Raw genomic sequence first — 13,509 nt, forward strand, 5'->3', positions numbered from 1 at the left:
GTTGCTTTTTTTACCTACTCAGTAACCATCAAGCTTCCTAATTAATTCCAGCTTTGTAAATTATAGCTTCCAACTATTACATGGAATTAGTATCAATCCTGATACGTTGTGTTTCCATAAGAAAATAAAAATTAAGTACCTGGGATTGTCCATGTGAGGGTGCTGGTTTTAAGGCTGCTCCTATGTCACCAGATGACAAATTAGTAACTGCAGTTCTACCTGGAATACAAACTGAGGATAAACCTTGTGTTTATATATTTATTCTTCTGAAGATTGGTTTCATTTATTATTTTCAGTAAGTAGACATTTCATAGCTGTAACACATCACAATTACAGACAACTTTTTAGTCTAAATGTTCACTGGGTGCTGTAAATTTGTACTTTGTTACACATCAGATATCTGACAGATATTTACAACAACTGTCTTCACAAAAATCCACGATATATGAATGGAATTTTACTTTGCTTTGCACAAAGATCTGCTGCGTTAGTAGTTTATTTAAAATGTCATGAATAGTGCAATATGTATACTCTGAATCAGGGAAAGATTATTCTAATTTATCTTAAACAAATCAAGATTTTTCAGAAAACATATGAATTCAGTGTATCTACAAATAGATGAAACTGTATGATGGAATCTCACAGTAGCATTCTTGTGAATTCAACTGCTAGCAGACACTTACCTAGACAGCTAACTGAACTGCAAGAACATTACACACAAGTAAACTAATCTTAACTACAGTAATACACTTCATGTACTAGCAGACTACAGACACTGTGTAGCAGTTATTTTCTTGATAGGATATATAGGTTTCTATCTCAGCCAGAATGCATTGCTCATCAGCACTGATTATCTACTAGAAAAGTAGCACAACCCTCCACTAATCACGATGAAACTGAATTTAGTGGCGAGTCAGTATACCCATGAAGAACCACATTCCAGTTAACAAGAAGGTGCTAGCCCTTACGTTAAGAATAATAAACTCCAAGGAGTATGCAGAGGTTTAAGTTTTACCTTTCCACGCTTTTATTACAAACAAGCTAATACAGACAGTGAGTATAAATCCATTTTTACTACACAGCTACACATGAGCCCAGCAATCACCCAAAGCAATGGAATTTAATTGGCATTGTATCCAAAATTCAGAAAGTCAGAGTAAGTATTTTCAATATGCTTTACATCTTCCTCCAAAGATGAACGGTAAAAATAGTGTTTTCCTTTATCACTTGGAAACAGTACTTTAGTTATTACTGCTTTTAACAGAGCTCTCTTTTTACTATCATGAGAGTAGTAAGATGCATGAGTTTTTGTAGAAATCTTACATCAATTTTCATTCTGAACTGTGGACATATTAGGAGCACCTGTAATGTAATCACAGCTGGAGGGTGAAACATTTGAGCCACAGATCTTCCAAAATATTACAGAAATCCTTTACCTCCCAACAACTGAGAGCCTGTTGAAGATTTTTCTCTCCTTTTTATGATAAGATGTTTATTCTTCAGAAAGTAAAAATATGAACTTCAAGGGCACATTAATATATCAAAAAGGAGCAGTAAACAGTCTGTTCTGAGGGAATGGTTTATATCCAGAGAAATTTACAGCAGATGGCCATTTCCTGGGAACAAACTCCTAGCAGTGTGTTTATCATCATTTAACAACCTGCTGTTTTGTTGTAAATGCAGCCTAGACAACAATTTCTCTTACTGTTTTTTTATCAACATCTTGATTGTGTTTTTAAGCAAGGAACTGATCACATTTGTAGCAAGGCACCAAACAGCTATGCAATATTTGCAGAAGGAAAGGGAAAACAGTGGCTTGATTAGATAAAGAAGCAAAGAAAATTAGATAAAAGCAAAATCAGTGTGGACATTCTCCGTCAGTATAAAAAATAATCACCCTGATCTTCCTTTAAAAAAAGTAACAAAGTATTTCAAACTCACTTCCTGGCACAAAAATCTGACCTAACACACAACTGGCAAAAAAAATTTCTATATATATTTAATACAGTTTCAAGCTCTCCCAAGTCTGTACTAAAAATTCTCTGAAGCTCCAGTACACATCACACACCAATCAAAAGGATTTGCCTCAGTTTACCTGCTTCTGAACTCAACTTACAGAACTATGATCTGTAACAATTTGGAGTTATATACCAATGTGATTTTAATAACTGAATGTTTGGAGAGAGACAATCGTTGAGGGTAGAAAACCTACCTTGTTGTGTCACTGCTGTGGAGGTTGGGACACCTGCTTGATGCTGATTTCCTAAAGCGTTCAGAGCGTTCTGAACAGTTCCTGCTTGGGAAACCGTCTGCATGACAACCGGACCCTGAGGTCTCAAATACTGCTGACCAGGTGCTGAAACAATCTGAAGGACACTTCCTGCAATGGAGGATTTAAAAAAATATTAGGCTGGATAGCGTGAAAAAGAACAGTGTTCCCCAGCAAAAGATACTAACTGTTTCAAACTGTGTTAAATTTTCCCAGACAAGTTCATTACACAAATTTGATTTAAAGTTCCATAATATCTCACAGGAGAGAAACACCCAAGTCTTCATAGTTAAAGAGGAGTGTCACATCATAGGGGTATCAGTCTAAGTCTAGGTATTTTATACAGAACTCAGAGGAAATCCAATTAACCAAAAAATCCTCACTGAGCATTCACTCCCTTTATTTTGTTGGCCACAGAGAATCAAGATTTTCAGGTTGTCCTGAATTTGGCAACACACATACCACCAGCAAGGGAAATTTAAGGGCAAAACACATTGTAGGTAGAGCATTCAAGTCAGGGTAAGAGTTGGGTCAAAATTCAGAGGCACACCAATCTTGAAGTATTATTTACACCATTTCAGAACAAACCAAGAATATTTTGTTCAGACGAAACAGTTTTGTCTGTTTCTGCTCATCAGGGATTTTAGCTGAAATAATGCCTCACCTTACTTTAGCTGTATTGCATACATGTGAAAACAAATTCAATACTAAAATCTTGAAATACCATACAGAACAAAAAAGTAACCATGTCTTTCATTTGATAGACATTTATTTTTCAAAACAGAGCTACGTTGTTATCCCTTTCTCACACAGAAAACAGGTGGAGCGGGGACAGAAAAACCTCCTTAACATACAGTAACAAGGAACATGCTGTCTATATCAAAACATGAGCATTCTGAAAAAAATCAAAAATTCCCTGTTTTGAATGAAGTACCTTGTAACTGCAAGGGCTGCCCTGCAGTGAGCTGGCGAAGTTGACTATGTGATAAAGTGAACTTGTTCCCTTGGAACTGCAGTGTTACAGGGGTCTCTGGCTGAGCGATTCTGCCTTGTGCTCCTGCTATAGAAGCCAGCTGGGCTATTTTTACTACCTCACCACCTGTTAAGGAGGGAAACAGGCATTAAAAAAAAACAAAGTGGGAGGCAGGTTATTCTATATTCACAATTATAAGTTTTGGTTAGTAAACTGGTGCGGAAGCGCCTTCCATGCATAATTATACTTAGTGCATAAAAGTGTCATATAAAAGTTAAGCAGGTATTGCTTTCTATATTGGTTGGACAAACTGGAAAAAAGCGGATTGTTTAAAGGGTAAGAACATCAACATTTTAGAGTTATCACTTTCATTAGGAAAAAAGTTAAGAGCTACCTGAAAACTCATGTGACACTTTGTAACAGACGAGTATAGACATTAAAGTGATTGTCACTGCCTTTTCAAGAGCATGAAGGAAGGTTTAAGGAACAAAATTATTCACGTGGCACTGTAAATACACATTTGAAATGGCCTGAAATTTGCTGATGAAACATGATTTACATTAAGCAATCTGCACTTATACAAACCAAAAAGCTTTAAAGTGACAAGGACCAAGCTTTTTGTGCTTTAAATGCAAAAAGGTTAGAGGCATTTAAGCATTAAGTTTTATGATACTGAGAAACTATTGGCATGAAAATCTAGCTTTTGTAAAGGCAGTGCATTACCCCAGAGATAAAATTAATACATCAGTGCTCAGTACTCTATACACATGCTAATAGGCAGTGCACATACAACCTTAAAGCAAAGCCTCATCGCTTTTCTCTGCCTAACAGTTGCGACATTCCTCTCTGCAAGAGAGGCCTTTAGCAGATGGATTAGTGTTTAACATGAAAGGAATAATTAGGATAGAGCTAAAACATTTGGTCTGAAGGAAGTCTTGCCAGCAGAAGAAACATGCAGAAATAGGAGATTAAGTTGACACCGCTAATGTATGTCCACAGCAATTCTATTGTTTCTTATCCAATTTTCGATTTTCCTTGGTCATAAGCAACATACTGAGCAAGGCTAATCAGAAGAGTGAAAAAAAAACAACGATTCTGTACACATTTTAGGGTGCCTAGTAACTTAACCTCATTGTAGTACAAAGGTGGGAGAAACCTTGAAAGGGGAGGCCACTTACTAGGCAACCGTGCCTGGGCCTGAGAGGTCAGTACCAGCCTCTGAGGCAGCACACTCTGTTGGATGGTGTGCGAGGGGGCCTGTGGCTGGGCCTGGCCTAGCTGAGAGGCCTGCGCAGAGGTCTGGCCCCGCGGTTTCACAGGGTTGGCTGTGCTAGTTGCTGTGGTGAAGGTCGCTGCGGGCTGGTGTCTTGGAGCACTGGTGGAAGCCTGAGTTGTCTGAAACTGTGCTGCTGCGGCTGCAATCAATAAGGGTTGTTTGTGCAAGCTGTTAGAGGTTTTAACTCCACTCTTTTAAACAACCTGCATTAAAAAGAAACCTTCCAACAGGATATTAAAATGGCTACAGGAACGGCTTGTCCTTACAGACTGGGATTTCTATCCATACCTTTTACTCCATCCTATTTTTACAACATTATATATTTGGACAGCATTGTTTAAAGGTTAAATAAATACACAAAATCACTGTAAATTCCCATCTTTGACAGAACATTACATATGATCAGGGTTTAAATACCAACTGTGCTATATTTACTCCATATGCTAACAGTTAGGTTACACAAAGCTTAGTTTTGCATTATACTGGCAGATCATACTGTAGAAACTAGTGGGGACAATTACTGACAATTAGTCTGTTGGTATTTTTAAGCCATTAGTATTCTAGAGCATTAAGCTAGAGGGAAAAGGAGTTCTATTAACAGACTAACTTATATCCATCTACACAGAGGTTCAGGTAACCACCCTAGCACTAACTCTCTTACCTTGATTTGAAGACACTGTAGCTATAGGTGATCTTCCTCGTACTTGTCCCTGTTGAGTTACTGTTGCTGTGGTCACCGTGCGTTGTACTTGAGTGCTTGGGAAAACTACAGTCCTGCCCTCGGGTTTCTGACCGTACTGAACGGGTTGAAACAACCTGAAAAGAATATGGAAAGTCAGAGTCTATAGAAAGACCAGTTTGGCCTTTAAAAATACACTATCACCCAAGGAAAGTATAAACTGATCACATCAGATGCTAATCTCTTTCTTGCAAATGGCTGAAGCTGGCAGAGTCATCACTTCAGAAAGTTTCATGTCTGGACATTCTGAAGTTATTTTGCTAAGTCAAAGAAAGAAGAAATCTTTCATTGCCATGCATCCAGCTTAATGCAGGATGCATCAGAATTACAGTAAAACAGCTTGAAGAGTCCAGTCTGATATCTGGAAAAAGAATGGGGCTCTCATATCATTTCCAGAGAGATGTCAACATGCCCACAAGTCATCAGGCAGCTCCTTTCCATCAGAGAAACAGTTCCACATTACTTTGAGATGATTACTCCTTCACTAGGAGATAAATCCTCTTAAAAAAATTACTGCTATAAAACTTCATATGCCTCATAACACTTCAAGCACAGCTAACACTGTAGGCCCAGATTTGTCTTGAAGAATTATCTCCATGCTAATTTTGCAAACCAATACTCACTTGCCATAAATAAGGACCTCAAGAATAAAATTAATCTGCCTGTGAAGTAAAACCTATGGGAAATCCACAGACTTCAAATGGAGTTGTATGCCTCCAAAAACCATTCAAATAGAATCCCTATTTTCAAGGATAAACAAGAAAACAACAGAATACTAAAATGGAAAATCAAGTATAAGGTTTTGTGTGAATCACACTACCAGAGATGCAGACAGAACTCTGCAAACACAGCAACAGAACTACATTTTCCTCCTGTAATTCTAGCTTAAAAGGAGGGCAGTTGTACATACCTGCTTGGTTTGAGCTTCACTGGGTTGGGCCTAGTGGGTGGTGGAGGGGAGCTGTAGATTTCTTCAATCAGCTTTCTAGTAACCTTTTGTTTTGGCAACACTTGTGCTTCATAATGAGTCATTTGGTTTTCCATTCCAATGAGATCAAAGAGAGACAGGTCTGATTCCTAGAGATATCGTAAAATAACAGTTATTTTATGTGATGACCCAAACAGTGAAGTCCTCAATATGTTCTATGCTGAATTCACTTTCTATATTTTACTTTTTAACACAAAATAAATGCTGCACATTTAAAAAGTAAACTATTAATCATTAGCCCAAACTGTCTAGAAAACTTGGGAAATACATCTTAAATTGACAGTCCCATTTTAAGTATCAGCACTGGAAGAAAAAGATTTGAAATCATTAGCCAGCTATGAAATTAAAGCAAGGCACATTTAACAATTCTTCATACACCATAATTTCTAAAGAATTAAGTAGAATTCTTTGAAGGTATCTATTAACTATCAAGCTCAAATGCCAAACTACAAAGGCATGCATGTAATTTAGGAGCAGAAAAATATGAAGGAAATAAGATCAACCAAAAAGATCATCACATCTGGCCTGTTACTCATACTTCTCTCTAGCGCAATTATCTCCTTTCATTACCTCAAAGAGGGGAATCACTACTTTAAGGATAACACAAATAGTGGTACTTCAAATGGATTGACAGAAGTGTACTAATTTAGTCATTGAATCAGTGTTTACTCTTATGTGAAAAAGAGTAAGTCTTGCTCTCCTTTAGCTACTGAAAGCAGAAAGAAAATTACAGAATGCTGTAAATAAGCACTGTACTACCCAGAGTGTTTTCAGTGTTGGAAAATTCCTGCAAACATGTATGATGAAAGCAAAGCTAATTTCTGTTTGACCAAGCAGATCATGAAAAATTACTGATTACAAACCACTTGAAAAGTGCCAACTACTATTACAAAAAAGAGATACAGCAAGGACACGCTTGGTACGTACAGTTATGGAATAGTGAATTCCTTCTATTTATAAACTTCAGGTAGACTTATGATATATAAGAAAACAATATTAAGTACTAGAAATTCCACAAGAGCACTAAGAGAGAAAAAACAGTCTACTTTTCTCCTCACCTTCCAGATATCCCTTTCCAGGGCACTCAGTACCAGAGACGCAGTTCTGTATTCCAGTGTTTCTGATACATAAGAGGTACTTGAAAGCCGGGGGTTTATCAGATCAGGATGATTACAAATCCGTTGCAGCTGCATCAGGACATGCAGGACACTGATGAAGTGTCCACTTTTGAGGGCTTCTTGGGTTCTACCAAATAATTGATAAGGAAATACATTAATTTAAGTACAGCTTTTACTGACACGTCCCTAAATCATGAAAGGTGAGAATATGCAATGCAGAATGTTATGCAAAAGTCTTAAAAGAAGCTTAGATTTTTACCCAGGTCTTTCTAGAGAATTTCAAGTAGTGCTGTATCAAATGTAAATTTGGAAACCTGAAACATAAGGACCAGTGCTATCTTGCAGTCAAATATGACTTAACCAGATCCCTATCCTCTACCTGCTTCGTTTCCGTTTCCTCCCTGCACCTATCAATAACCGCTTGATATCACAGCACAAGTACATGGGTGGGCACGAGGAGAAACACTTTGGGCTTTAATAAAGAACCACTCATTAGAGACAAATCTTAAAACAAAATACCAGCAAACCTGACCATTACAACTTAACTTTTAGGTTCCAGATGTAAATGCTTGCCCATAGCATCACCTGCTTGCAAATTTAGTTTACAATGTAATCACATGCTATTCACTGGTCATAAAGGAAAATTTCAGAAAAAACACTAAAACACTTCCAACTGCGACAATCATTTATCATCTTGTTTAAGCACCAAAAAAAGAGCATTTTTAATTTAGTTTTAATTCCTTACCCTGGTTGTAATATGACATCTTCATACATAGCTTTTTGTCGACTAGAAAGACGACACTTCAGCACATGTTCATACTTCTTTGTTAGCTGCTTTTCAACATCTCTCTTTGATCTTCGCAAAATAAATGGCTGAATCATCTGAAACATTTCATAATTGAGGGAAAAAAATTTCTCACTTCAAAGACACAGTTTTACAACAGGAATCTAAACCTATTCACACCTAACACATCAGATGTGATAACTTCACCTGCCATATCTAATCATACTGGTATGCACACACTTGTATAGACTTTAATTTGTTCTTTAATTTCTCCATGTTATGCTTCAAAACCTGAGCCCTGTATTATATATTTTAAAAGAAATCTCCATACTATTCTGCTAGCAGAAACCCCTGCTTTCAGCAGGACTTTTTGTCTGAATTGAACAAAGTGTTAAGAAAGACCAGAAATTTCAAGCTAAATCACATCTTTTAATTTCTTCTTCCCCCCAACAGCTTAACTACTGTAGTAGGTCAGATGAGAAAAAATGACAACATACTCTGTGTAACCTGATGACCAGTTTATGGCAATAATCCTGGTTCTCCTCATTAGCTGCTTTTACTGGAAAATCTAGATAAGGTCTGGAGATTCCCGGAATCAGAAAATGTACCATGGTCCACAACTCCATCAATGTGTTATGCAAGGGAGTGTCTATCAGAAGCAAACGATGCTGGCTGTGAATAACAAAAGATTTTAAACCAATACAGCATATAGCCAGTATCATTATGAAACAGACACCAACAGTCAAACAGTTTACTGTAGCTTTAGGTTTGTAAGATACACATAAGAAATAAGTAGTGCTAATAAAATTAAATGTGAGATAAATTATCTTTTTAATCTTGAATATACCACCAAACTAGCTTCCTCATCATAGAGTATCAGTACCTACAAGGGTAACTGGGCACACAGAATATCAGCAAAGAAGAATTATAGTATTACGACAGTGGCAACAAGAACATCCTGAGCCTGTCTCTGAAACCTGACTGTTTCAACAAAAGGCACCTCTGTAGGTGGATGTTGCACAGGAACTTGGTCAGACCATATCAAGAGGGTTTTTATCAGTTTTCTGTTAAGAGAACTGTGTGACACACAGAGAGAAAAATCCACTGCCAGCGGGAAAGCATTCTCTGCTCCATACCTGCGGAGACTGAAAAGTGCCTCCCAGTGTTTCTCAGTCATGTTCTTTATTTGTTGCATCTCATCTACTATTAAGTATTTCCATCGCATTTTCATAAATGCTGGGTGGCCTTTGAACAGCTGTTTGTAGGAAGTGATACACACGTTGAAGCTGTTGGGTTCTGTCCATTCCTACAGAAAAGGGAAGAGAGGATGAGACAGAAAAGTTAAGGCAGACCTCTCAAGTATCTTACAACCAGCTATTTCTTCACTAAGAACAGAAAGATGCTATGACCCAAAGCATTCTAAAAGACAGTCTTGGTTTTGAGTAACATGCAGTTCAGAAAGCAGGTTAAGCATTCGTTGCATGTACTGCCCAATACCAAGGAGTTCCCAAAATGCCTTTGAAAATCTAGAACCATCAGGTGTGAATCTCCTTGTAAACCAACTTGTAGCATTAAAAACTTCTCCTATCCCACCAGGATGTAAGGAACATATAGATAAATGCAGGTTAAAGGTCTTGCCATCTAAAATACTAAATACAACAGTGTAAAAGTTGCAAAATACAGTACCTGTCTTTTTGCCCTAAGTTCCCTTTGACTGCCAAAGTAGAGAAGTATTTTCAGCCCCGGGCACCAGCGTTTCAATTCCAGCTCCCATTTCAATATGTTACAGCTCCGTACAACAACTAGGTGAGGGCCCCAGTTACCTATAGAAGGGGGAAACATAGCAGTTAACAATGGAAAGAGACTTCTGACAATTCAGGTGGCTTATATTCTGCTCACATTTTTTTTAAGGGGAAGTGCACTAAATTAATCATTAAAAGTGAGATGAAATAACAACAGAGGTATTTTAAGGACTAATCTATTCTTTTTTTTTTTTTTCCAGACCTCAAGTACTCCTTGTTCACCTAATATCTGTTTTTCCCTCAACTATATCAATTGCTTGAATAAGAGATACTACATCTGCAACAAGCTTTGCCTTACTTACATTCTTAAACTATCCTCAGTACAACAACACTATTAGTAATATTTGAGATGATATACAAGACATACTTGTCCAATTGTTCATATCTGCTTCTTGAATTTAACTATCTGTGGCCATCTGGTCATTAAACACTTTGTAAGTCTTTTTTATACTAATAAACTGGGCTTCAGAAGAATTTTGTAACCTACAAGGTAACAACAGATTGATCAAACAGTGTACTTGATAAGAAGATACCCTTGTGTCCCACAATCCAATAAAGTTTTTCTGACATAATTTTACTCTGTGCATTAACTAAAATCTGTTATGGTTCAGCAGAAAAAAACATGACCTTAGGCTACAATTCACCAAGATAATGCCAGCCCAATACCTGTCTAAAATTGTTAGGCAAATGAACTGTCCTGGACATGAACTTACCTTCATTACAAGCCAAATGGGCAAAAAAGGCAATAATTTGTACTGTTTTTCCAAGCCCAGCCTCATCTGCCAAAATGCCATTGAGATTCTTCCTGTACAGCTTTGCTAGCCAATCCAGCCCAATCTTTTGATATTCTCTGAGAGGCCCATAGAGTAGCGATGGAGTATTGTATTTTACCTGTAATATGAATGATTTGATACTTTTTTTCTGAGTTAAATTCATGAGGCATGTCATAAAGTATAACCATTCTGTAGTTCAACAACCAGAAAATATTTATGGTAATTTGTTGCTAAAATCTGCAAAATCATGAGAAAGACATTCTTTATGTAAAAGGACACACAGTAGCAGAAAATAGGAAGTCTTACCGCTGTTGTTATCCTAGAGCTGCCTTTAGGTAACAGCATTTCTGCTGCAGCAGCAACTTCTGCTATGTCTCGCATATGCTTCTTTGGAGGACTTGATCTGTCTATACCCTTGTACTGGTCAATGCTGAGAAGGGAGTCAATGAGGACAACTTCCTTCTGAGGACTTTCCCTATCAGAGATATGGTCTTCCATTTCTATGAGAGAGAAAAATTACACTGGCATTTAAGATTAACTTAAGTAGAGGTCACACAGAGGAATTGAGATGGCTAGAATTCAGACAGGGGTCTAAAGGATGCAAATAACTTTTAAAAACAATTCTATGATTTTCAGGCTCGTCAAGCTAAGATGAAAATAGCCCAAGCTCAGGATCGTGTACAGGTACTGAACATTCACACTAGATAGGCTAACATGACCATTAGCTTTTCACAACTTTTAGGGAGGTTTTCTCATAATACTTAAAACCTATTCTCAAATGTGTAATTCTATCATGTTGGTACAGAACAGATGGCAACCATGTAATAACAGCTAGCACAAGTGTGCACTTTAATCCAGTGTGGAGAGCCTCTTCTATGGATCATTATTGTTCCTGAGCAGCTCACACATCTTAAGACAAACACCATCCTCTTTTCATAAACTGAGAAATGCAACAAAAAAAGGGAAAAAAAAAAATCTTCTGACCATTATCCAAAAATATTTAGTAATAACAGGAATAAATCCAATTTTTCTAATGAAAGCATATTCCAAATGCTTAGCAAGAAAGCCACTGTACTTTCCATTCATTCTTGTATACAACATTCTTCTTCATTTAAAAAAGAAAAACATTTCAAACGTGATTCACTCAGTATTTCTTTTCCCCTAGTAAAAAATGTCTTTTAACAGAGACCTGAAGAGCTAATCAACTTATATCACCTTGTAAGTCAGCACAACTTCTTCTAAACAAGAAGTAATTTACCTTCTTCACTGCTATCCTCTTCACTGTCAGGCTTTGGCTGGGGCCAGTGAAAATTTTCTGCAAAGGCACCTTCATACATCTTTAGTAAATCTTCCAAAGGCAATTCAGCTGAAGGTCATGAAAGGATGTAAATTTAAAATATCAAAACTTGTAACAGTCAATACCGTTAGTTTTAATCTCATTACATTCTTCACAACCGTATAAAGGCATTTCTCTAATCAGAAATTAATTGAAGAGGTAATTATTAGGTGGATGATGGCAATATTTATTTAATAACCTCGATTACACAGAACACCTGGCAATACACCAAGCAGTTTGCTCACCCAGATAGATTTTTATTGTATTACAAACCCACCATACAAACTGACAGTAAACCACTGGTTGGGGAGGCAGAGGCATCAAATCCAGCCAAGTGGCTGGAAGACAATTCTAGACTTTAAAGTTACAAAACTGAGCTGTGCCTCAACCCTGCTAAACAGTATCTCCATGATCCCTTATATGATCTACTGAAGCAGGAATGAGCATGCTGGCAGTGGCCAATCAATCAGGAAACATCCTCATTAGGAACTTGGTTGACTGAGTTATAATCCCTCCAACTGGCCAGCTGGCTGCAGCCACTAAGCCGCCAAACAGACCAAACAAATGGATTTGGAAACTGCATATTAATTGCCAGGAGAGCTTAGCTTAATGGGAAGCTTACCTCTAAAAAGGTTTTTACCATGATAAGTGAAGCGATCCCTATGGGATACTTTGCATACATCAAGCTCAGCACAGCAGTTATTGTTATGTTGCTAATGAAAGAGAGCTGCTAGCCAAAGCATTGTCCCTAAAAGCCCCTTATCTTCAAGTATTTATACTTCCCCTCCCCAAGATCAGCCCTTCAGAGCCCTTTCAGACCTATCAGGTGGATCACAAAACCCTTCCGAGATACTGAAGACAGCTGATGATAAAATGTTCATATTCAATCTGATACACTTCTGCTTTTAAGTATTTATCATGCACTCCCAGAACTTCAGCTGAGCCTTTTGGTGTGAGGTTTTAAAGAAATGCAGTGCTTCAGGAGATAAATACTTTTTCTCAAGCCACCTTGTGTGATAACTAGTTAAGTATACAGACTGCTTTATGAAGTACAGATGTCCATCATCATCCCATAAACTAACCACTACAGCTTTCCAAACAGAAAAAAAGTAGATATAACTGAACATCTGAATGTATTCAACTTCTCATCTAGAACCCTATTTACAAATACAATAACTGCTGCATGTTTCCACCTGTGGTTTCAGAGCCCACCACAGAGAAGAATTAAGCGATACGCCTACCTTCTTTGGCTAGATTAGACAATTCCGTTTGATGGTTTATGTTTCCTTCTTTAGCTTCTTGTTCTTCAATTGTTTCTTCTTCATCTTCAACTAAAATAAGAACAAATGCTAATCTTGGCATTCAAATTACACAATAATTCAGGAAGTTTGTAATTACATAACCCTGAAGTGTACTAGCATAGAATATTATAAGCTAGCCCGATTCAAAAA

General features: G+C 37.4%; 1 protein-coding gene across 14 annotated transcripts in view; it reads right to left on the reverse strand.

Moving 5' to 3' along the window:
- Positions 1 to 13,509, reverse strand: part of EP400 (E1A binding protein p400) — a 49,724-nt gene that overhangs the window by 19,879 nt on the left and 16,336 nt on the right. For 9 of the 14 annotated variants that reach the window (XM_026859662.1, XM_026859658.1, XM_026859656.1 and 6 more), the window contains 15 exons: positions 13,300 to 13,389; positions 11,981 to 12,088; positions 11,029 to 11,222; positions 10,663 to 10,840; positions 9,834 to 9,970; positions 9,284 to 9,453; positions 8,645 to 8,819; positions 8,109 to 8,245; positions 7,304 to 7,490; positions 6,168 to 6,334; positions 5,180 to 5,334; positions 4,421 to 4,657; positions 3,204 to 3,368; positions 2,213 to 2,380; positions 140 to 231 (listed from right to left, as the gene is read on the reverse strand). In XM_026859662.1, coding sequence (XP_026715463.1) covers positions 140 to 231; positions 2,213 to 2,380; positions 3,204 to 3,368; positions 4,421 to 4,657; positions 5,180 to 5,334; positions 6,168 to 6,334; positions 7,304 to 7,490; positions 8,109 to 8,245; positions 8,645 to 8,819; positions 9,284 to 9,453; positions 9,834 to 9,970; positions 10,663 to 10,840; positions 11,029 to 11,222; positions 11,981 to 12,088; positions 13,300 to 13,389 — 2,360 coding nt within the window. The remainder of the gene's footprint in view (positions 1 to 139; positions 232 to 2,212; positions 2,381 to 3,203; positions 3,369 to 4,420; positions 4,658 to 5,179; positions 5,335 to 6,167; positions 6,335 to 7,303; positions 7,491 to 8,108; positions 8,246 to 8,644; positions 8,820 to 9,283; positions 9,454 to 9,833; positions 9,971 to 10,662; positions 10,841 to 11,028; positions 11,223 to 11,980; positions 12,089 to 13,299; positions 13,390 to 13,509) is intronic. The other 5 variants (XM_026859664.1, XM_026859663.1, XM_026859661.1 and 2 more) reach the window with 2 other exon arrangements.

The sequence above is a fragment of the Athene cunicularia genome (genome assembly GCF_003259725.1).
Source record: "Athene cunicularia isolate RWA chromosome 15 unlocalized genomic scaffold, athCun1 chr15_part1, whole genome shotgun sequence".
NCBI lineage: Eukaryota > Metazoa > Chordata > Aves > Strigiformes > Strigidae > Athene > Athene cunicularia.